General features: G+C 44.7%; 1 protein-coding gene and 1 long non-coding RNA gene across 3 annotated transcripts in view; one reads left to right on the top strand and one right to left on the bottom strand.

Moving 5' to 3' along the window:
• LOC132405374 (polymeric immunoglobulin receptor-like) overlaps positions 1-24609 on the top strand; it is a 51925-nt gene that overhangs the window by 18306 nt on the left and 9010 nt on the right. The window contains exons 1-3 of one of the 2 annotated variants that reach the window (XM_059990132.1): positions 2596-3257; positions 3766-4113; positions 5518-5865. In XM_059990132.1, the coding sequence (XP_059846115.1) occupies positions 3206-3257; positions 3766-4113; positions 5518-5865 (748 nt within the window). In that variant the 5' untranslated portion in view covers positions 2596-3205. Of the gene's footprint in view, positions 1-2595; positions 3258-3765; positions 4114-5517; positions 5866-24609 lie in introns of those variants that run through there. The other variant, XM_059990133.1, reaches the window with a different exon arrangement.
• Positions 6133-22962, bottom strand: LOC132405375 (uncharacterized). Its single transcript, XR_009515838.1, has 2 exons — positions 19001-22962; positions 6133-13624 (listed from the first exon to the last, which is right to left on the bottom strand). It is a non-coding gene; the product is annotated as an uncharacterized LOC132405375 (long non-coding RNA).

Raw genomic sequence — 24609 nt, 5'->3', positions numbered from 1 at the left:
CAAGCTCAGTGAGATGACAAGAACGTGGCAGATGGAACACAATGAAGAAATATGGGAGATCATCCATTTTAGTACCAATATTGTAAAAGCAGTTTTTCTTAAATGCTTAGTGATTGTGTGGTGCAGAACATTAGAAACAAGGTGTGATGATACACACATCTCTTCAAGCTACAGTACAGGTGCAAATAATATGTTACCATTTATTGTTCGAAGCTTTGAACTTTGGAGTAACGGAGTCATACTGTAGTTGTACAGAGTCTTAGCAAGACGGCACAGGGAAGGTAGTGGAGAGTTTTGGTTTCTTAACAACGAAGGACATACTTCCCAAAGAAAGGGAACAATGAACAATGACAAAAGGAGTCACAGATAGCAATTCACAACACCCTTCTCTCACTCTTCAATGGAGTAAATATGTCTGGAGAGTCCATGATAGATTCATTGTTTGAACACATTAGTGGTCAATTTGGTCAGAATACATCTGAACTTTGCATCACCCATTGTTCATACAATTCCCCTCATTGTCTGGAAACTGCTCACTTATCATTGCTTCTCATAAGCTGGAGGAGTAGCAATCTGAGATAGAGTGAATATATACCTGCAACCTGGATTCTGGGACACTGAGCATCTTTTTCTTGAAATCACACTGATTCCTCTCTAAATTGTCATCCTAATACTTCCATTCTTTGGTGTTATCTTCAATTCTGTCTGCCTGATTTCTTTTTACCTTTAATGATGCAATATAACTCATTATCATTCCCTGCATTACATTTGTTTACAATTGTTCTGCATGAAAAAGTAACTGAATTTCCCGGCTAGGGAGATCAGTTTTGTTCTGTTATTTCTGTTCATCTCTTTTCTGGTCATTATCACGGTACATTTTCCCTGCTCACCCGTACTCACACTCCATTCTTCCAATCACTTCCCCATCTTCCACTTCCTCCCCATCTACTTGCCCTTTCTTCTGTACATCTATCATTTGGTCCCTCCCAATTACTGGGGTCTGATCTTCATCTCACCTTTACCTGTGAGCTGCCTGGGAAGTGCACCAGACATCTGGTATAGGCAGCCCGAGTACCAGGTTTGACCACAGCACCAGTATCACTCCCAGTGTTAATGCCTATTAGAACATGATTGAATAAAGTATAATTGTGTCTACAATTTGCAGTTCAGAGACTCTTGTGCCACCATTAAGCGTCTTCACAGTTGGATAGAGATTGAACAATCCTTTACTCCTCACCAACAAATGACATTGACTTCAGTCTTGAAACAACGCACACACAAAATGCTGGTGGAACACAGCAGGCCAGGCAGCATCTATAAGGAGAAGCACTGTCGGCGTTTCGGGCCAAGACCCTTCATCAGGACTAACTGAAAGGAAAGATACTAAGAGATTTGAAAGTAGTGCGGGGAGGGGGAAATGCGAAATGATAGAAGACCGGAGGGGGTGGGATGAAGCTAAGATCTGGAAAGGTGATTGGCAAAAGTGATACCGATCTGGAGAAGGGAAAGGATCATGGGACGGGAGGCCTCAGGAGAAAGAAAGGTTGGGGGGGGGGAACACCAGCGGGAGATGGAGAACAGGCAGAGTGATGGGCAGAGAAAGAGGAAAAAAAACAAACAACAAAATATGTCAGGAATGGGGTAAGAAGGGGAGGAGGGGCATTAACAGAAGTTAGAGAAGTCAATATTTATGCCATCAGATTGGAGGCTACCCAGCCGGTATATAAGGTGTTGTTCCTCCAACCTGAGTGTGGCTTCATCTTGACAGTAGAGGAGGCCAAGGATAGACATATCAGAATGGGAATGGGACGTGGAATTAAAATGTGTGGCCACTGGGAGATCCTGCTTTCTCTGGCGGACCGAGTGTAGGTGTTCAGCAAAATGGTCTCCCAGACTGCGTCGGGTCTCACCAATATATAAAAGGCCACACCGGAAGCACCGGATGCAGTATACCACACCAGCCGACTCACAGGTGAAGTGTCGCCTCACCTGGAAGGACTGTCTGGGGCCCTGAATGGTGGTGAGGAAGGAAGTGTAAGGGCAGGTGTAGCACCTGTTCCTCTTACAAAGATATGTGCCAGGAGGGAGATCAGTGGGAAGGGATGGGGTGACAAGTAGACAAGAGAGTCACATAGGGAGAGATCCCTGCGGAAAGCAGAAAGAGGGGGCAGGGAAAGATGTGCTTGGTAGTGGGATCCCGTTGGAGGTGGTGGAAGTTACAGAGAAATATACGTTGGACCTGGACGCTGCTGGGGTGGTAGATAAGGACAAGGGGAACCCTATCCCGAGTAGGGTGGTGGGCGGATGGGACGTGGGCAGATGTGCGGGAAATGGGAGAGATGCGTTTGAGAACAGAGTTGATGGTGGAAGAAGGGAAGCCCCATTGTTTAAAAAAGGAAGACATCTCCTTCGTCCTGGAATGAAAAGCCTCATCCTGAGAGCAGATGCAGTGGTGACGCAGGAATTGTGAGAAGGGGATAGCATTTTTGCAAGAGACAGGGTGGTCTTTTGGTTACTCATGATGAAGGGTGTCGGACTGAAACGTCAACAGTGCTTCTCCTTATAGATGCTGCCTGGCTTGCTGCATTCCACCAGCATTTTGTGTGTGTTTGAATTTCCAGCATCTGCAGATTTCCTGATGTTTGGACTTCAGTCTTGAACTGGGTTGACAGACCAAATTTAGACAGCCAGTGCAGAGCAGGCTGGAGTTAAAACAGAAAATGGTGGAATCACCCTCTTTGGGTCTCTTGATCTCTCTCTCACTCTCTACTTCACCCTCGGTTCCCTTCACGTACCAAACATTGAAACGTCACACAAAGTGAGAGGACTCAACCAGACCAGCGACCCAGCAGTTCAAACAGCCAGCTGGATACTTGACAACTTTCCCATTCGTGTTTCTGATGGACATTTCAGACACGAACTTCTGTCGATGAAGCGTCACATCTGTGATCGGAAGAAGTGTTTTATCCCCAAAACCGGGAACTGAAAGCAACATTGAAGGAAATCCGTACGTTTTAGACTCCGATTGTCACGCCAGGGAGGAGCCGAGTGTTTGATAACACTTGCCTCATTTCTCGGGGGTGTCAGTGAACAACACCCGTGTTCCTGTGGAAGGAACTCTTGTCCACGACAAGCAACAGTTTAACTCGCAGCCACGGCATCTGGTGCAGCGACACGGAGAGCGGCCGCCACAGTGTCCGGCGCGATGGCTCTTACTGGCTCCGTGGCTCATTTGCCAATAGTGTTTCTTCTGTTAGGTACGTTTCTGAAAGCAGAAATCGAATTACCTTGTTCAAACTTCTTGTTACAATATCTTGGTATGTAGTAATTGAGGTGGAGCTAGTGTGTGAATGAGGGACCCGGGAGGGGCACAGCCGAGACCCTGAGTGATGCCCGGCGCTGCCGGTTGTTGAAGATTGGGTGGGAGGTGAGCTGACGGGGCGAGTGAACTTGGAGGACCGACCAGTGTTCATCTGAATAGACCGTGGAACAAGATCAAAGCACCGAATTTCCCTTGATCATTGCGGTGAAGGTTTGGTAGCACAGTAGTATGTGAGTGGGTGAATGAACCAGAGGCTGGATCTGTGATCAGAGATGTTAGTTCGATTCCCTCCGAGCAGTTTTGGGATTTTCCGTAATATTCCTCATATGCCTCCAACAGGTAAAATGGATCACATTCCCGTTGCTAGGACAGGTTTTTAAACTGTGGACTCTCCCACTCTCATTCAGCGCCATCTGTAACTTTCTTTCCCTGGATTGTTTCAGGTCGAGTCGCCTTCGTCTCTGGAACAGAAGTGCGAGGAGTCACGGGACAGTCGATCACACTGCCGTGCCGCTATTCTGTCGGAAAATATGGGAAAACTGAGATGTGCTGGGCCCGGGGACAGTGTGGTGTTATGAACTGTGCAGATGAGCTGATTGGAACAAATGGAGACAGAGTAACTTCTGCAACATCCCAGAGATATAGTCTTGGTGGTAGAATTGCGGCAGGAGATGTTTCGCTCACTATAAAGGATCTACGGAGAGAAGATAGCGGCTGGTATTGCTGCCGTGTGGAGATTCCGGGATGGTTTAATGATCTGAAAGCGAATTTCAATCTCCGGGTTTCGGACGGTAAGCAGCTCAATGTTACATGGTTCTGTGTCAGAAATGGCGGCTTAGCGGTGTGGCTGCGAGTATAATTGCCCCGCATCTCCTGAGATGCAGGTTCGATCCCAAACTCCTGTGCTTAGTGTGTGGGAATCGTGTTTTCCCTTGGTTCATCCGGACGCTCGAACGTCGCAAGAACAGGTTGGTGTGTTAATCGATCACCGTAAACGGCCATTAGATGAACGGCAGGACAATGGCGGGGAGCTGAGGGGGAAAGTTTCCTGGGATATATGCGGGGATATTTCTGATGGGAATCATGGGCAGATGATGTTCTCGATGGGCTGAACGGCCCTCTTCTGCCCCGAGAACAGAAGGAATAACACAATGAATATAGATTTATTGTCCACTCTGTTGCATATCCAGTAGAATGGATAATGTGCAGGATGACAACGGCAGGACAGTACAACGTGATATGGACACAGAATGCGTTGTCTGATATTCTGTGGAGGGGAATGTTTTGTGCATTTTGTCAGATATACAATACAAAACAATGGGCTTAGGGTGTCAAAAACAGTACTAATGCTGCTGTCATAGGAGTACAACAAATAGAAGCAGGAGTTGGCCATTGGGCTTTCGGACTGTTCCAACATTGATTAGGAATGGGATTGATCTTCTTTCTACCTCAGCACCATTTTCCACCACTCTCCTGTATCCCTTGACTCCATGTCCAGACATCTATCAGTCTGTTTCTGAAAGCAGGAATTGATTCAGCTTGTTCAAACTTGTTGTTTTAACCTATTGGTCGCAGTAATTGAGGTGGAGACTGTGGGAGTGTTGTACACGGGAGGGATAGAGCCGAGACCCTGAGTGACGCCCGGCGCTGCCAGTTTTTGTAGATTAGTGGTGGGAGGTGAACTGACGGGGTGAGTGAACTTGGAGGACTGATCAGTGCTGATCTGAATGGACTAAGAAACAAGATCAGAACACCGAATATCCCCCGATCATTGCGGTGAAGCTTTGGGAGCACAGTGGGTATGTGAGTGGGAAAGTGGATCCCAGATCCAAAATGGCAAGGGAGGAGAATGATTTCAATACTCGAGATCACAATCTGATCTTCGTACCTTCCCTGTATGTTTCTGAACAGCTCTCTGAGATGTTACCGCAGGACTATCGGATGTGTCAAAACTACAGAAATGCAATGCAATCACCACATCCTTCTCGGGGTCAGCTGAGGGATGGTGTTTCAGGGTGTGGGAAATACTTAATAATATCCACATCCCTTTGAATTCGTAGCAACTTGCCGTAATATTCCTTAGATGCCACCCGGCGGGTAAAATGGATCACATTCCCGTTGCTCATCATCATCACTCCCCGTCTGCTCATCCCATTCAGCGCCATCTGTAACTTTCTTTCCCTGGATTGTTTCAGGTCGAGTCTCCTTCGTCTCTGGAACAGAAGTGCCAGGAGTCACGGGACAGTCGATCACACTGCCGTGCCGCTATTCTGTCGGAAAACATGGAAAAAGTGAGATGTGCTGGGGCCGGGGAGAGTGTCCTTTCAGCGGCTGCGGAGATGAACTGATTAGAACAAACGGAGACAGAGTAACTTCTGTAACATCCCAGAGATATAGTCTTGGTGGTAGAATTGCGGCAGGAGATGTATCGCTCACTATAAATGATCTACGGAGAGAAGATAGCGGCTGGTATTGCTGCCGTGTGGAGATTCCGGGACTGTTTAATGATCTGAAAACAAATTTCAATCTCCGGGTTTTGGACGGTAAGCATCATGATTCTGATGGGAATCTTGGGCAGGTGATATGATCTCGATGGGCTGAACGGCCCTCTTCTCCCCCTCAGAGCATTAGAAATAACACAATGAATACTGATTTATTGTTGACGCTGTGTATATCCATTAGAATGGATAATGTGCAGGATGACAACGGCAGGACAGTACAATGTGATATGGACAAAGAGTGCCTTGTTACGAACCCTGTAACTGGATCACTTACCAGAAAAGATAGAGACGTTCGTTGAAGTCTGATGATACTATTTTTAACAGTATTTATTAGTAAAAATACACAAAAATAATATCAATGCAAATATACAGGAGAGAGAGAGAGAGAGAGAGAGAGAGAGAGAGAGAGAGAGAGAGAATGAGAATTTACTGCTACGGATTCTTCCAACTTTCCTTTATGATTTCGATCCTTCAGGTCTTTCGCTATTAAACGCTGTCACGGGATCTCTAGCGTTTCTCCTGGTGCGTCTGATGGGGTTGTTTCCCAGACCCCTCTTATATCCTTACTCACGGGGTCTCAGATGTCAGTCAGGTTGGGATGATGCAATCCCTCAACCAGCCCCCTCTGGTTGTCCCCTGAGGGGTTTCAATGAATAGTACAGTACTCAATACACAATTCCGTCTCCAAGAGACAATGGCAGTTATCAGTGGTTCCGTTCCGCTGATGTCAGGACACATTCCAAACCTGGTGTATTCTGGGTGTCTCTCTCTCATTTCCTGGGTCTCAGACCTGAAATAATAGCGATCTTGCCATTCTCAAAAAGGAGGGGTGACTTTGTACCCTTTGGCCCCTCAGAGTTGCTTCACCTTCGTACCAGCGTTGTCTGAGATTCTGTGGAGAGGAATGTTTTGTGTGTTGCATCAGATATACAACACAAAACAATGAGCTTAGGGTGTCAATAACAGTGTGACTGCTTTTGTCATGGAGCATACCCAATAGAAGCAGGAGTTGTCCATTGGGCATTCCTGGCTGTTCCACCATTCATTATCAATGTGATTGATCATCTACCTCAGTGCCATTTCCACCATTGTCCTGTATATCCTGCATATTTCAACTGTATATCCAGACATCTATTAATCTGTGTTTTGTACAAATACAAAGAATGGGCATCTACAACCTAAAGCTTTGACACCACAGAAAGATCTTCTCATGCTGAGCCTTTATAAGACACTAATCAGGCCACACATAGAGTATTGTCTACAGTTTTGGGCCCCATATCTCAGAAAGTATTTGTCATTGGAGAGATTCCAGAGGAGGTTCATGGGGTTGATTTTGGGATTCGAGGGGTTAACATGTGAGGAGCTTTTGGCAGCTTTGGGACTGTATTCACTGGAATTCAGAAAAATGTAGGAAGATATCATTGAAACCCACAGAATGTTGAAAGGACTAGATAGGGTGGATGTGGAGCAGATGTTTCCTGTGGTGGGAGTATCCAGAACTATAGGGCACAGCCTCAGGATTGAGAGGTGACCCTTTAGAACAGAGGTAAGGAGGAATTTTTTTTAATCTGGAGAGTAGTAAATCTGTTGAATGCTCTGCCAAGTCTGTGTGTATATTTAAGTGGGATGTTGATTGCTTCCTCATCAGTCAGCATCAAAGTATACGGTGAGCAGGCAGGTGTATAGGATTGAGTGGTAACTGGGATCAGCCATGATAGAATGGTGAAGTACATTCAATGGGCTGAATGGCCTAATTCTGCTCCTATATTTAATGCTCTTACTGTATGTTCAGTTCTGGTGAAAGGTATTGCCCCAACCCATCAATTGTACTCTTTTCCATAGATGCTACCTGCCTTGCGGAGTACCTCCAGCATTTTGTGTGCACTGTTTGTATTTCCAGCATCAGCAGATTTTCTCTTGTTTCTCATGTAAGGTCAGGCTGCCCGAGGTTCCTCAGGCAGGGTAAACACTCTCCTTACATTTTTTCTGCCAAGTTCTGGAAGGATTTTGTAATGTTTTGTTGAAGCTGAAGAAAGTAAAATCCCAGTCTACTCAATATCTTCTCATTTAGAAACACTACCAATCCTGAATCATTATTGCACTGTGACTGTGGCAAGTACATCCTTTCACCTACATCAAACCTTGGTCTCTATAAACTTTAACAGTACCTAAGCACTCTCCATTTAATAAATAATTCACTTTTCTATTAATTGCACCAGAATGGATAACCTTTAAATTTTTTTCACATTGTAGAAACATGGAAGCAGAGAAAACCGACAGCACAATACAGGCCCTTCAGCCCACAAAGCTGTGCTGACCATGTCCTTAGCTTAGATATCACCTAGGGTTACACATAGCCCTCTATTTTTCAAAGTTCCATGTACCTATCCAGGAATCTCTTAAAAGACCCTATTATATCTGCTTCCACCACTGTTGCTGGTAGTCCATTCCATGCACTCACTACTCTCTGCATGAAAAACTTACCCTTGACATCTTATCTGTACCTACCTCCAAGCACTTTAAAACTGTGCCCTCTCTTGCTAGCCATTTCAGTCCTGGGAAAAAGCCTTTGACTATCCATACAATCAATGCCCCTCATCATTTTATACACCTCTGTCAGGTCACCTCTCATCCTTCTTCGCTCCAAGGAGAAAAGGACATGTTCAATCACCCTATTCTCATAAGGCATGTTCCCCAATCCAGGCAACATCCTTATAAATCTTCTCTGCACCTTTTATTTGGTTTCCACATCCTTCCTGTAGTGAGGTCAGCACAGTACGCCAAGTGGGGTCTGACCAGGGTCCTATATAGCAGCAACATTACATCTCAGTTCCTAAACTCAATCCCACGATTGATGAAGGCAAATGCACTGTATGCCTTCTAAACCGCAGAGTTAACCAGTGTAGCAGCTTTGAGTGTCCTATGGACCACAAGATCCCTCTGATACTCCACACTTCCAAGAGTGTTACCATTTATACTATATTTTGCCATCATATTTGACCTACCAAAATGAACAACCTCACACTTATCTGGGTTGGATTCCATCTGCCTTTTCTCAACCCAGTTTTCAATCCTATCAATGTCCCATTTAAACCACTGACGGCCCTCCACACTATCCACAACACCCTGACCTTTGTGTCATCAGCAAATTTACTAACCCAACCCTCCACTTCCTCATGCAGGTAGATCATGATTATAGGTCTTAAAATTTGATTAATTCTTGGGCAGGAATTGTGATAGTTTCTTGTTCTTGAAAATAATCAAATTGTGCCAATAAGGAAAGATCTCAATATGATAATATTAATGGTACTGTGTCTGTTCATAAATTGGCAACACAGTATGTAAATATATCAAACAAATAGAAGTAACCCTGATTTAATCACCACGTGGAAACATATCCACAGGATTTTACAAACCAGCTCAGTGAGATGACAAGAACTTGGCAAATGGAACACAATGAAGAAAAATGGGAGATCATCCATTTTAGTACCAATAATGGAAAAGCAGTGTTTTTATTCAACGCTAAGTGATTGGGTAGCGTTGAACTTCAGGAGTAACAAAGTTGTAGTTGTACAGAGTCTTGGTATATATCTAGCAATCCCATTCTGTAAAAACACTGAGGTATGTAAACACCAGCAGAAACTCCTAAGTCCCCATCACTGGGAGAGGACGGATACACCATGATGTGTTACACCTGTGGATGGTTTGAAATACCGGCTCAGGACAGAGGATTCTGGCGAATTACTCTCGGTGGCCTGTGCCACAGTTGAGGTGATGGTTTTAGCTAATTGACAGAGTATTAGCAAGACTGCACTGGGAAGGTAGTGGAGAGTTTTGTTTTCTTAACAATGAATGGACATTCTTGCCATAGAGAGAGAACAATGAATAACTGGAGTCACAGATGGCAATTCACAACACCCTTCCCTCACTCTACAATTGAGTGAATGCTGAATGTATTTTCAGGCTTCATGATAGATTCATTGCTTGAACATTTCAGTGGTCAATTTGGTCAGAATATATCTGTGACATGAGACATAGGCAAGGATGGTTAGGATCCAAGTACTAGAGTGTCAGAGACTAGAATCAAGGCATAGCCGCCAATTAGCAGGTCAGGTCTGAGTCAATAAAGACTGCACCTGCTATCAATATTCCGGAGAGTCAGAGTGTCCAAACACCGGAAGTTGGTATGGTCGGGTGCTTATCATAACAATATCTGAACTGCCCTTTGACCACCCGGTCTTCAGACAATTACTGTCCTTGCCCAGAAACTGCTTACTTATCATTGTTTCTCATTAGTTGAAGGCACAGCAATCTGCGACAGAATGAATATATGTCTGCAGCCCGATCTGGGACACTGAGGATCAGAATGCTCCCTGTGTTTTCACACCGTGATGAACATTCAGGTGCGGGTGAATCATTTCTGATGCAACACATCTGGGATTGTCATGTGGAACATACAAAATGTTTAAATAATATGAAAAGATTCATAAATGCTAGTTGATTGCTATGTTGAACATATGGTGATGTATACTGAGGTCCATATTGGTCAGACTGAGACATTGTCAGGCTTGGACATTGAGAAATAATCCAAATTGTATTTTAGGATAAAAGTTGCCTCGTAGTTATGCAGCATCCAGACTTAGAATAAAACATCCCAGGGAATTATTTTCAATAACAAGAAATTGTCTCCATTCCTGGCCAATTATTTATCAAATTAAAAATCTACAGTTATGATCTATATCTATTTATTTTATTTGGTACTTCCCTCTTTCTCTTGCAAAGACTCAGAAATCTGTAGTTTGAGGTTTTTTTTCCAATTTGGAGAGGAACATACTGTGAGAACTAAATTTAACATACTAATGTGGAAGAAGTACAAATGGTGATGGGAAGCAGTAATTGGGCAGATGTTGCATCACAGAAGCTACATTGATAATTGTAAGAGGAGGAGTGTGTAGAGATGGAGGTGGTAGATTGAGACTGGTAGCTACAGAGAGGATGAACACCTGGAGAGATGAGAAAAATGTTAGGTCCAGTTGGCATCATATTGATGATGGGGAAAATGACCCAGGATAAATGTAGAAGCTGGTGGGAGGGGGGCGGTGGAAGGTGAGGTCACTGTCCTTGCCACTGACATGAGGGGAGGAGTGAGAGCACAAGTGTGGGGAGCGGAACAGTTGCAGTCACTGACAGTTGGCGAGAAATAAACAGTAAGAACATTTGCAACTGTCTTGCTCATCGCAGTGTCTAGCATTCAGTCTGGGAGTGAAAATGAATATATATATATATATAGAAAACAAGTAGTGCAAAATTAGATAAGTAGAGTTCATGGGGTGAGAGAGGAGGGGAAGAAGCTGTTCCTCTCCACTGATTATGTGTCTTAAGGCTCCTGTACTTCCTCATTGATGGTAGCAGTGAGATGAGGGCATCTCCTGGGTAGTGGGGCCCCTTAATGATGGATGTTGCCTTTATGAGGAATCAGCTTTTGAAGACATCCATGATTCCGGGGAGGATGGAGCCCGTAATGAAGCTGGCTGAGTTTGTAACCTTCTGCAGCTTTTTCTGATCCATGCTGTGCTTCATTGATACCTGCCAGTGATGGAACCAGTTAGAATACTCTCCTTGGTACATCTGTCACAATTTGCCAGTGTCTTTGGTGACACAGAAAATCTCCTCAAACCCCATTGAGATGGCGGCACGCTTGGTTGCAACAGCTGTTGGGTTGAACCAGTCGTGTAATTGTTTGTCCTTTCTGTCTTTTTTATGATCACAAGTCACTGCTGGATACTATGAACACTGAGCACTGCACGACTACCCCACTAGTGAACTGCTGGATAGTGGGGGAACTGGACTTGTTGCATGCTGTTTCATCACCTGTTACAGCCATGCAGGGGAGAAGGCATCAGAGGCAGTGCATGGTCTAATAAACTGTGCAAATGATTGTCCAACATTTTTCTTATAATCGCAAATCCCTGCTCAAATTGATCAAGTGAAATACTGTATTGGTTCATTAGCGAGACCAACAGGAGGGGGGGTTGCATGGCCTTGGTTGTTGTGTGAACCAGGTCTCATGCTGTGACGACTCCTATTACAGCTGGCCAGGGGAAGTGACGCAGGAGGCAGTGTAGCAGAGAGCAAAGGTATAGCGGGCACACTAATACCTGCGCTGGTCTGGAGCTGGACCCCACAACCAGCTCTCCTGTTGGTGCTACTCGCTAGTGTTCACTCAGTGGAAGTAAAGCTGGATTGCGCTGGTCTATGTCTGCACTAGTGCATAATGAGGAACTGCTGTGTGCTTGTTCTTGTGGAAACTGGCTCCATGACAATATCACATGCACCATCACTCTACAGGCCATGACACTGACTTGGGCTGTATTATCTTTTTGTGACTGTAATTTTTTCTGAAATCATAACTACTGTAAATGTCTTATACGTGCTGTGTGACTGTGTGTGATTTGCCACGTGGCTCCGGAGGAATGTTATCTCATTTGATTGTATATGTGTGCATAGTTGAATGACAATTGAACTTGAACTTGAAATATTGCCACTGATGTACCTTCCCTGTAATTACATCAGTACGTTGGACCTCGGATAGGTTGTCAGAGATATTGACACTCAGGAATTGCTCACCCTTTCCACTGCTGACCCCTCAATGAGGACTGGTGTGTGTTCCCTCAAATTCCCCTTCCTGAAGTCCACAAACAATTCCTTGGTCTTACTGAAGTTGTGTGCAAGGTTGTTGTTGGGACACCACTCCACCAGCTGATCTGTCTCTCTCCTGTACATCTCATCACTTTCTGAGATTCTGTCAACAACAGTTATGTCACTGGCAAATTTATAGATGGTTTTTAAGCTTTGCCTAGTCATAGAGTCATGGATATAGAGAGAGCAGACCAGTGGGCTAAGCACGCATCCTTCTGGTGTGCCGGTGCTGATTGTCAATGAGGAGATGGTATTTGCAATTCACACTTAATATTGCCTCCCAACAAGTAAGTCCTGGATCCAGTTGCAGAGAGAGGTATAGAGGTCCAGGTTTTGAAGCTTGTTGATTAACACAGAGAGAATGCTGAGCTGTAATTATCAATCAGCAGTCCAACATAGGTATTGCTAGTGACCCAATGGTCCAAGGCCAAGTGGAGATACGGTGAGATTGCATCCACTGTAGCCTATTGTGGCAGTAGGCAAATTGCAGCAGGTCCAGGTCCTTGCTTAGAAAGGAATTAGTTGTGGCCTTGTCCATCTGCTCGATGTACTTCGTCAAAGTAGATGTGAGCGCATCTTTGCAATAGTCATTGAGGCAGCTCACCCTGCTTTTCTTGGGCACTGGTATGATTGAACCCTTATGAGGCAGGTGGAAACCTCTGACTGTACCGGTGAGAAATTGAAGATGTCCTTGAACATTCCTGCCAGTTGATTGGCACAGGTTTTCTGAGCCTGATCAGGTACATCATAGTGACATAATCCCTGTTGAAAGGTGTACTGACATTGCCGACAAGATGTTAGGAAGTGGAGGCCTCAGGGTCTTGTGCTTCCATCTTACTTGCCGCACAGTACCCCTACCTCATCACCCTTTTCTTAAAGGGAAACTGCACTTGTCACCCAAATCTGCAGTCCAGAGTCTGCCGATCATGAGGATCGATAGATTTTTTAAAACACTTCAAAACAATGTTGCTTACTGAAGAACCCATGTCTGTGACTGTGGTTTTCAGCTGTAATAGTCCTAAGTGGAAACTTTTGATGATTCCCTTTGGAGCTTGCACTTTTCAGCACCATCTTGGAACATCTAAAACACCAACTTGGAACTCTGTAGGAGAGAAAACATGATTAATGCAAAAGTAGAGAACTTGGAAAGGTGGTTATAAAAGTGTTGCCATCAGAAGAACACATTGCAAGGAACTGGAGAAGAGGGTGGAATGGAATCCTTATAGGAGAACTATGGGAAAAGACATGGACAAGATCAGCAGGAACATTCATCGACTGTAAGGAGTAATGGTCAATCACTTATTTCTGAAAATGAAACTGGAAAAGTTAAAGTAAAAAGATAATACCAGAGGTGGATCCCAGAAAAAAGAGAGCTGAGTGGAAATTGTTAGCAAAACTGATGACATGTTTGACTTCCTTGTAAGAGTAAGAAAGAGGAAGTATACTACCAACTATTTACTGAAGGAAGAGGTAAGAGATGGATCCTGAATAGAACTGAAACAAGAACTGCTCCATATGGTCTGTCGAGATTAGATCACATTGTGTTCTCATAGCAACATCTTCAATTTGAAGGATGTAAAATGATTTTCTTGTGTAACTCCCTGGGTCGCCTCAGGCTCGCTCAGCTCGTTCTTGTCTAGGGGGAGCAGCCTTCGGCCCCGCCAAACTGGGTAATCAGCTGGTGTGGATGCTGTGTGATGTCCCCGCCTCGCCCAAAACCAGACAGTACACCATATGCGATTAAATGAGTACAATTTATAAAGGTTACTATAACTAAGTGATTAATAACGATACAGTATATATGAAGAGAAAATTAAAGAAAAGGCGCCAAACTTATCAAAGTCCAAACCACTTCGTGCACAACCGTTGGAGCTCAATTACTGAAGTCTTCTGGCCACCATTCGATCCCCTCTGACTCCTCGACTCGCAGCTCAGGACCCTCCGAACTCCTCGACTCTCCAAACAGCTCAGGACCCTCCGAGTGGTCAACCAAGCACATCTAGCTTCATCCCCCCCCCCCTCCTCGGAGAATCTCCCGGCCTCGGACCCCCCTTTGGGGTCCGATCCTCGCCCAGCTTAGAGCATTGCGTCCTCTCTCTCGACCCCCTCGCGCCGATCTGCCCAAAAGCCCGTCAACAAAAGCTTACAGACTCAGAAGAAAGAACATTAATCCCCATTTGGTTTACAAAGGAATACCATTCTCGTTATCAGTAAATTAGCATTCCTGCTAGTTAACAAAAAGAAGAAACCCTCTTTACACTCTCCCTCCACCAAATAAAAGTCATGTCCTCATGACTACTAAATAACTCGCCACCTTTCCTGCCAACACACCGTAACCCAAGCACAAACAGTGACATCTCCTCCCCACACAGTAACCCTCACGCCCTGTTCCTCAGGCGCTACTTAGGCCAACTATCTGGGAGTTCCCTAACCTTTCTGAGGCCTCCGTACCCCTTCACCTAAACCCCTCAGGCTCGGACACAACTGGGGATACCTTGGGCCCACTACCAACTCCTCTCTCAACCTCTCACTCATGCCCCACACTGCACACAGCTAACCCTCCCCGCTACACCTGACTCAATGGGAGAAGGGCCAAAGGTCTCTTCCTCAATCGAGGGAAAGTCAGCAAAAGGCAGCATGTACCACACATCCAGCACATCATCCATCGAATCTGTATTCTTCCTCATTCCTGTGATCGGTAGCTGCTGTTTGATCTTCTCCAAACGGAAACACGTGGCCTGCACTGCTCCCGCAGTCTCTTCAGCCTCCTGTTCAGTATTCACTGCACTTCTCTCCAGCTTTTTCTTCCTCATGACTTCTTCCAGATCAACTTTCAGGTTTTGCACTTCATTTGAACTGTCGATGGTCATCTTCAGGTTCCCTTCAAGCTTCCGCTTCTCTCTGCTGAGATTCGTCTGTAATTTCTTCACCTCCGCAAACTCCCCTCTCCGGGTTCTCAGTTTGCTATTACCCTCAGTCAGACAACTTTCTTCATTCTCTCCAACTTGTAAGTCTTCCGAATGGTTCCAGATCACTTTCTCCAGTCTCTCCGTCTTCATATCAAACTTGATTCCATACAGACAGTCTCTCACGAGCTGCGACCTTCGCCAGCCCTGGCACGTGTCCCGAAAACACTTTAACTCGGTAGTTCTCAGCTGCTCCTGCAACAACCTCACTTCATATTCTCCTGAGGCAAATCCAAACACCAAGAGATCATCCACATACACCAAAACTCCAAACGCCTCCACATCCCCTATGGTCTTCCACCTGCCCCGCAGGAAGGTTGCAAGGGCTCCAGATATGCCCTGTGGCATCTTTTCAGACCCGAAGACTCCTAGGGAATTTATAACGGCCGTCTTCTCCTTGTCGGCCCCACTCATCGGGATCTGGCAACATCCACTCCTCAGATCCAGCACCTTAAACCACTTCACACCACTCAGACAGGCCATCGCCTCTCTGGCCCTCAGGGCCATATTCTGGTCACTGACAGTGCGCCTCTTCAACGCAATATAATCCATACACACGCTGCCTACATCTTCCACGGCTGTAGGGGCCAGTCGCCGCAACCTCTCTCTCTCCGAGGTGTCTTCAGCAGTCAACTCCCCTCCCTTGTGGTATTTCGCAGCGTCCACGAAGAGGGTCTCACCCTCAGATACTTCCCCCAGGCCGTACCACCACTGGCTCTTGTTTGAATTCGGTATCAGCCCAATGCTGCTACACACGTCCGCACAAGCAGCTCGAAACTCTGGGTGCATCGACAATGCCTCCAAACAGCACTCACCCGCCTCCTCCGGGCAGGCCCCCAAGCGCACCAGCAGGATTTTGGTTCTCTCTAGAACAGAAACGCTGCCCGTCTCAACAGGGTCCGGACACATCAGCATTAACGATTCATGAACCTCAGTCTCCTCCACATTTGCCTCTAAGAACTCCATTTTCACTGACCAACAACCGTTGTCTGGATAATCACCGGCACTGGTACCCCGAATCTCCAGTGTCCTCAATGTTGTCAAGGGTAAATGCTTCCAATAACGGTTATGAAACAAACTGTACAGCAACTTAACCGGCGCCCCGGTGCCGAGGATGGCTTTAACTTGACTTCCATCCATCCGTAACAACACCTGTGCGCATGGCCCCTCTAAGCCTTCAGGAATAGAGTCTGTTCCTTTCGGGAGTTCCTTGGTACATTGCTGGGAACGTGCTCCCCCAGAGACCCCAAGCCGTTCCCCCACTGGGCCTCCTCTAAGTTTCCCGACACTTTTCGAATCAACGGAACAACTGATCCCCTTGACAGATCCCCTTGGCACCACAAGCAATTTATCTGCCCCCCTAGGCAAAAAGGGATACCCTAAAAACTTCCCACCAATCTCCTGCCACGGATATGATAAGCCCCCCAGCTGCGGCATTTGACTTCCAGTCAAACCACACGCATTTTCCCACACTTTCCCAAAACTGGCAGCGGTCACTTCGAGGTAATTGCGCCCGACAGTTCTAACAAAGTCACCAGCCCGTCTACTCAAACTTTCAACCCGTCCCTGTCGCTTTTCCTCAGCCAAGCACTGCCACTCACCCAACAACTGAGGGGTCCGCTCCGCCCACGCCTCCGCTCCTTTAGGGCTGGACATTATTCCAATAACCGGGCGGAGCTCACCACTGCTGAAACATCCCAACCTGTCACTCCTCAATCTCCAAACAGTACGGACAACCCATGGTCCCACCACCATTTCGTCAGCACTAGTCAGAACTCGAACAACGACCTCGAGGCTAACAACAGCAGCCACCCCACCCAACACACACGCAGTGATAACCAGCAATCGCACACCCACAAAAGCACACCAGCTCTTCGCCGCAGACACAATTTAAAGAGAGTGATCACACAGCTTCCACAGAAATCAACCCCGGACAAGCACCCCACAATGTAACTCCCTGGGTCGCCTCAGGCTCGCTCAGCTCGTTCTTGTCTAGGGGGAGCAGCCTTCGGCCCCGCCAAACTGGGTAATCAGCTGGTGTGGATGCTGTGTGATGTCCCCGCCTCGCCCAAAAACAGACAGTACACCATATGCGATTAAATGAGTACAATTTATAAAGGTTACTATAACTAAGTGATTAATAACGATACAGTATATATGAAGAGAAAATTAAAGAAAAGGCGCCAAACTTATCAAAGTCCAAACCACTTCGTGCACAACCGTTGGAGCTCAATTACTGAAGTCTTCTGGCCACCATTCGATCCCCTCTGACTCCTCGACTCGCAGCTCAGGACCCTCCGAACTCCTCGACTCTCCAAACAGCTCAGGACCCTCCGAGTGGTCAACCAAGCACATCTAGCTTCATCCCCCCCCCCCCCCGGAGAATCTCCCGGCCTCGGACCCCCCTTTGGGGTCCGATCCTCGCCCAGCTTAGAGCATTGCGTCCTCTCTCTCGACCCCCTCGCGCCGATCTGCCCAAAAGCCCGTCAACAAAAGCTTACAGACTCAGAAGAAAGAACATTAATCCCCTTTTGGTTTACAAAGGAATACCATTCTCGTTATCAGTAAATTAGCATTCCTGCTAGTTAACAAAAAAGAAGAAACCCTCTTTACACTTGGAAAGTGAAAGGAAGTGAAGGGGGGCAGAAAAAAGGAAGCTATGTCAATTAGAATGACTTCCTGGTTGGGAAATGCTGGAATCCAGTATTAAGGATGAGGTTTTGGAGTATTTGGAAGCTCATGATAAAGTAGGCCAAGTCAGCATGGTTTCCTTTAGGGGAAATTTTCCCTGACAAATCTGTCAAGAATCTTTGAGGAAATGACAGACAGGATATAAAGGAGAATCAATGAATGTTGTTCAGTTGAATTTTCAGAAGCTTTTTGACAAGGTGCCACTCATGAGGCTTCTTAACAAGATAAGAGCCCATAGTATTACAGGAAAGATACTAGCATGGAAAGAGGATTAGCTGATAGGCAGGAGAATAAGAGTGTGAATAAATGGGGCCTATTCTGCTTGGCTTCTTTTTTCTCTCTCTTTATTTGTCTCTCTCTATCTCTAGCTCTATCTCTAACTCTCCCTCTCTCTCTATCTCTATCTCTCTCTCTCTCCCTCTCTCTCTCTATCTCTATCTCTCTCTCTCTCCCTCTCTCTCTCTATCTCTGAGGGATATATATGTATCCCTCAGCAAATATTTAGTCCCAGCACAAATTGCTTTAACAGATCCAGTAACAATTGTTTCCATATTGGGATTTCTAAAGGTTGCCTTGCATTTATTGTGGACTGCACATAGGCAGATATATTAGAGATTATGAAACAAGCACTACATGACAGTAGTTGAGAAATTTTAAACACAAACTAAATTGTTGACATTTGCCTGCCAAAGTTTGTTAAATTTTCTGTCACATTTCAATTATCAGGTATTTCATTTGCAATGACATGTTGATTCCAGTAATGCTTCCCATGACTTGAGTGGTGCAAATGCTTTTGTTATTGATCCTGAGATTAAATTTACTCAGAGTGACAGAGTTCCACGTCATGTAACAAACCAGCAAGAATGTTCTTTGTGATTGCCTGTGGCTTTTCCAATAATATTCCTCATTGTCCCATTTGTTGTTTATAGAAGTGAGAAACAACACACTGGAAAGGGAAAGAGAAATCCAGTGCAGAAGATCCACAGCCTGTTGTAAATTGTCCAGGAGAATTGCAGCAGAAAGCGATTCTGTGGGGAGGAAATGGTTTATTAATCTCACGAGTTTAGCAAAAGCTGGAATTGTTGCATGTTCAACATAGAATGGGCATCGCCTGACTGACCATCCAAGGATATTCAGCGTTAGTGTAGAAGAAACAGGAAATATCATCTCAATCACAAGTGGGGCAATGTTTTAGGCTATTGAGACCATTTGGTCTTTATCAGATTGTGTGACCATCTCCGGACATTGTAACATCAAAAATCACCCATACAAACTGTGTGTGCAGTTGTGCAAAACTTGGAGAAAGTAAATCAGCCATTTTAAAGAAAATGAAAAGTATTTTAGCTTTGAAATGGAGAAGGTGGTGGAAAAGGTATAGAATTAGTAATCACTGGGACAAGTGTGGATTGTTTAGAAACATCCTTTGTTAAAGACTAATGGTGTCTAATTAATCTGATACAGTTTTTGATGAGGTCAGATAATCACTGATTATTTTTTAATGTGCTAAATTTGCAAATAGGAGTAACTTAGACACACATCTTGGTTGGCATGAATGACATGGGCCTATTTCCATGCTATATTACTCTATATTCAATTATAGGATTTTCATCAAGGTTAATATAATAAAAAAAATAGTAAATATAAAATAAAAACTGTAAATTACAGTGAGTATATATAAAAAATAATTAAATTAGCACAAAATGTGAGGGAAAAAATAGATCATATTTTCAAAATATACAGATGGTGTAAAACTTCGATGTATTCTGAATCATGAAGTAGACAATAATGGACATCAAAAACTGGATAGAGGAATGGGCAATGGACGCTCAGAAGTGTGATGTGTTGTATTTTGTGAGGAAGAGCACATATAAACCAGATGGATCGTATGGAAGTGAGAATAGTATGGAAATTAGTAATGAGCATCAAGAGACTTCCTACTGAAGATGGAATTTAATGCAGACCAGTATGAGGTTTTCCACTTAGGCTGGACCAATCTTACACAGTGATTGGTCGAGCAATGAGGAGTGCAATAGAACAAAAGAGATCTGCAAATGCAAATCCGTAATTTGTTGAAAGTGCTATCATGGATAGATAGGGCCATAAAGAAAGCTTTTGCATGTTGCCCTTCAAAAATCAATGTATTCAGTACAAGAGATGGGATGTTATGTTGAAATTGCATAAGACGTTGGTGAGGCCTAATTTTGAGTATTGTGTACAGTTTTGGTCACCTGCCTACAGGTAAGATGTAAACAAGGCTGAAAGAGTGCAGAGAAAATTTACAAGCATGTTGCTGAACCTGGAGGACCTGAGTTATGAGAAAAGATTGAATTGGTTAGGACTTTATTCCTTCGAATGCAGAAGATCAAGAGGAGATTTGACATACAACATTATGAAGGGTATAAATAGGGTTAATTTAAGTAGGCTTTTTCGACTGAGGTTGGGTGGGACATGGGTTAAAGGTGAAAGGTGAAAAGTCTAAGAAGAACGTCTTCACCCAGAGGGCCGTGAGAGTGTGGAATGAGCTGACAGAACAAGTGGTGCATGCAAGCTCAATTTCAACATTTAAGAGATCTTAGATGTTCCAGGTCAGAGGAATAAGAGTCTGACAAGGCCATTGTGTCCAAGTACCACAAAGAATTTATCATGAAACACAGTCCCCCATCTGTTGCCTTTTCTGAAAGAGCAGTCCATACATTTACAGAACCATAGAACATTACAGCACAGAAACAGGCCTTTTGGCCCTTCCTGGCTGTGCCGAACCTTTTCTCTGCCTAGTCTCACTGTCATGCACCTAGCCCATATCCCTCCATATACCTCTCAACCATGTACATGTCCAAGTTTTTCTTAAATTTTAAAAGTGAGCCCGCATTTACAACTTCATCTGTACACCTTGTACTTATTAGGTTACCAGACCTGAGTGCCACTGGTCTACAGTAGCCCTCAGCAGATTGTGGATCTCAAAGTTCATCCAGCATTTCTGATTGGGGAAAACTCGGAGTGATTTTATGGGGACATGCCGATCTACAATTGTTTTAATAAACTCCGTGACCACCGTTCATTCATTCAGATCTTTTGATGAGTCCTTGAACATGGCCCAGTCCACTGACTAGAAGCAATCCCATAGCCACACCTTTGCCTCATGCGACCAACTCTTTGTTGTGCTTATCACTGGTGCTTTGCCCGTATGCAGGTAGGAGAAGGACAACCAAGTGATCAGATTTCTCAAAATGTGGTCTAGGCATGGAACAGTAGGCTTTCCTAATCGTAGTGTAACAGTGGTTGGGACCCCTGGTGCTGCAGGTTAAATGCTGGCGATCACTGGGCAGAGATTTCTTCAAATAAGCCTGGTTGAAATTCCTGACAATGATTGTGGTGGACAGTTTCTTGCTTGGTGATGGCAGCAGTTAATGTCTCAAATGCCCGGTGATTGTCAGTTTTTGGTGACAGATTAGCAGGAAAATGGCACCACAAGGCAGTCAACTGTGTCAAGTCTGCTATGGAAAGACAGGGACTAAAGAAAGCTGATTGCCACCACCTGCCTGAAGACAAATTTGAGAAGTGGGGGATGTGTAAGCAGTCAACATCCCAGTGAATAGATAGAAGTTTTCTATAGCACTCCTCAGATTCTGCCCAGCTGGGAACTCGATCAGTTTCTCAGTGTAGGGACAAGATTTCAGGCTGTGGTTGTGCTCCCTCTTATCACGCCAGACAGTGCTAGCTGTAACACTGGATTGTTACTGGTTAGAACAAATGGAGACAGAGTAACTTCTGTAACATCCCAGAGATATAGTCTTGGTGGTGGAATTGGGGAAAAGAATGTATCACACACTAATGTGATCTACAGAGAGGAGTTAGCAGCTGGTATTGTTGGTGTGTGGAGATTCTTGGACTGTTTAATAATAGAAACATAGAAAACCTACAGCACATTACAGGCTCTTCAACAGACAAAGTTGTGTCAAATATGTCCCTACCTTAGAAATTACTAGCCTTACCTATAGCTCTCTATTTTTCTAACCTCCATGTACCTATCCAAACATCTTTTAAAAGAACCTAACGTATCAGCCTCTATCACTCAGATAGAGGCACAGCTGCCCATTCCACGCACTCACACTCTCTGAGTAAAAAACTTACTCCTGATGTTTCCTCTGTACCTACTCCCCAGCATCGTAATCCTGTGTCCTCTTGTGGCAAACATTTCAGTTCTGGGAAAAAGCTTCTGACTATCTACATGAACAATACCTCTCATCATCTTATACACCTCTATCAGGTCACCTCTCACCCTCTGTTGCTCGAAGGAGAAAAGGCCAAGTTCACTCAAACTATTTTCATAAGGCATGCTCCCCAATCGAGGTAACATTGTTGTAAATCTCCTCTGCACCCTTTCTACGGCTTCCACATCCTTCCTGTAGTGCGCTGACCAGAAATGAGCACAGTACTCCAAGTGGGGTCTGACCAGGGTCCTAGATGGCTGCAACATTATCTTCTGGCTCCTAAATTCAATTTCATGATTAACGAAGGCCAATACACCGTATGCCTTCTTAACCACAGAGTCAGCCTGCGCAGCTGCTTTGAGTGTCCGATGGACTCGCCCCCGATTTTCCACACTGACAGGAGTCTTATAATTAATAGTATATTCTGCCATCATATTGGACCTACCAAAATGAACCACTTCACTCTTATCTGGGTTGAACTCCATCTGCCGCTTCTCAACCTAATTTTGCATCCTATCAATGTCCCACTGTAATCTCTGACAGCCCTCCACACTATCCACAACACCTCCAACCTTTGTTGGAGCTTACAGCAAACTTACTAAACCATCCCACCACTTTCTCATGCAGGTCATTTATAAAAATCACAAAGAGAAGGGGTCCCAGAACAGATCCCTGAGGCACACCGCTGGTCACAGACTTCCATGCAGAATATGACCCACCTGCAACAACTCTTTTCCTTTTGTGGGAAGCCAGTCTGGAACCACAAAGCATGTCCCCTTGGATTCCAAGCTTCCTTATTTTCTCAGTAAGCCTTGCAAGGGGTAGCTTATCAAATGATTTGCTGAAATCCATATGCACTACACCTACTGCTCTTCCTTCATCAATGTGTTTAGTTACATACTCAAAAAATTCAAACATGCTCATAAGGCACAAACTGTCCTTGAAAAAGCCATGCTGACAATTCCTAATCATGTTATACCTCTCCAAATGTTCATAAATCCTGCCTCTCAGGATCTTCACCATCAACTTACATACCAGTGAAGTAAGACTCACTGGTCTATAAATTCCTGTTCTACCTCTACTCCCTTTCTTGAATGAAGGAACAACATCTGCAACCCTCCAATCCTCCGTAACCTCTCCTGTCCCCATTGATGATGTGAAGATCATCGCCAAAGGCTCACTAATCTCCTCCCTCACCTCCCACTGTAGCCTGGGGTACATCTTATCCGGTCCTGGCAACTTACCCACCTTGATGCTTCCCTAAAGCTCCAGCACATCCTCTTCCTTAATACAGTACCTACATGCTCAAGCTTTTCAGTCTGCTGCAAGTCAGCATTACAATCACTAAGATCTGCTTCCATAGTGAATACTGAAGTGAAGTATTTATTAAGTACCTCTGCTATTTCCTCTAGTTCCATACACAATTTCCCACTATCACACTTGGTAGGTCCTATTCTTTCACATCTTATCCTCTTGCTCTTCACATTCTTGTAGAATGCCTTGGGGTTTTCCTTAATCTTGCACACCAAGGCTTTCTATGGCCCCTTCTGGCTCTCCTAATTTGCATTTTAAGCTCCTTCCTGTTAGCCTTATAATCTTCTAGATCTCTAACATTTCCTAGCTCTCTGAACCTTTTGTAAGCTTTTCTTTTCTGTATGACTATATTTATTACAGCCTTTGAATACCACAAAGTACAAAGATGATCTGAAATTGAACTTGAATCTTCTGGTTTTGGACAGCAAGCAGCTCAATATTCCATCTTTCTGTCTCAGCAATGGTGGTGCCGCAGTGTAGCGGTTTCTGTAACTGTCCCACAGATCCTGTGACCCAGGTTCAACCCTGAGCTCTGATGCTCCATTTGAGAAGTTCACCCTCGGTTCCCCATGTGCTCGGGTTTCCTCCATGTACATGGGGAACATCTGTTTGGAGATATTACGTTGCTTTCATTAAATGAATCGTGCTCTTCTGCTCACTGAAAACATATGAAGTAACATAAAGAATATTGATTCTGTCTTTGTTGTTAATTGTTGTATATGTAGTATGGATAATGCGCTGGGTGAAAGTGGCAGGATGCTACAATATAAAACGTACAATGTAATAGTGAGGCCAGTAGTACCCATGAGTTACCATGACAACATCAATGGCTCATTAATGATAGAATGCATCTTCACAAGGACTTGACTCTAAACCTCACCTTGGAACATTCTCATTACTTATTT

The sequence above is a fragment of the Hypanus sabinus genome, chromosome 15, assembly GCF_030144855.1.
Source record: "Hypanus sabinus isolate sHypSab1 chromosome 15, sHypSab1.hap1, whole genome shotgun sequence".
Taxonomy (NCBI): Eukaryota; Metazoa; Chordata; class Chondrichthyes; order Myliobatiformes; family Dasyatidae; genus Hypanus; species Hypanus sabinus.
The sequence above is the reverse complement of the archived record's forward strand: the minus strand, read 5'-3'. Positions and strand labels throughout refer to the sequence as shown.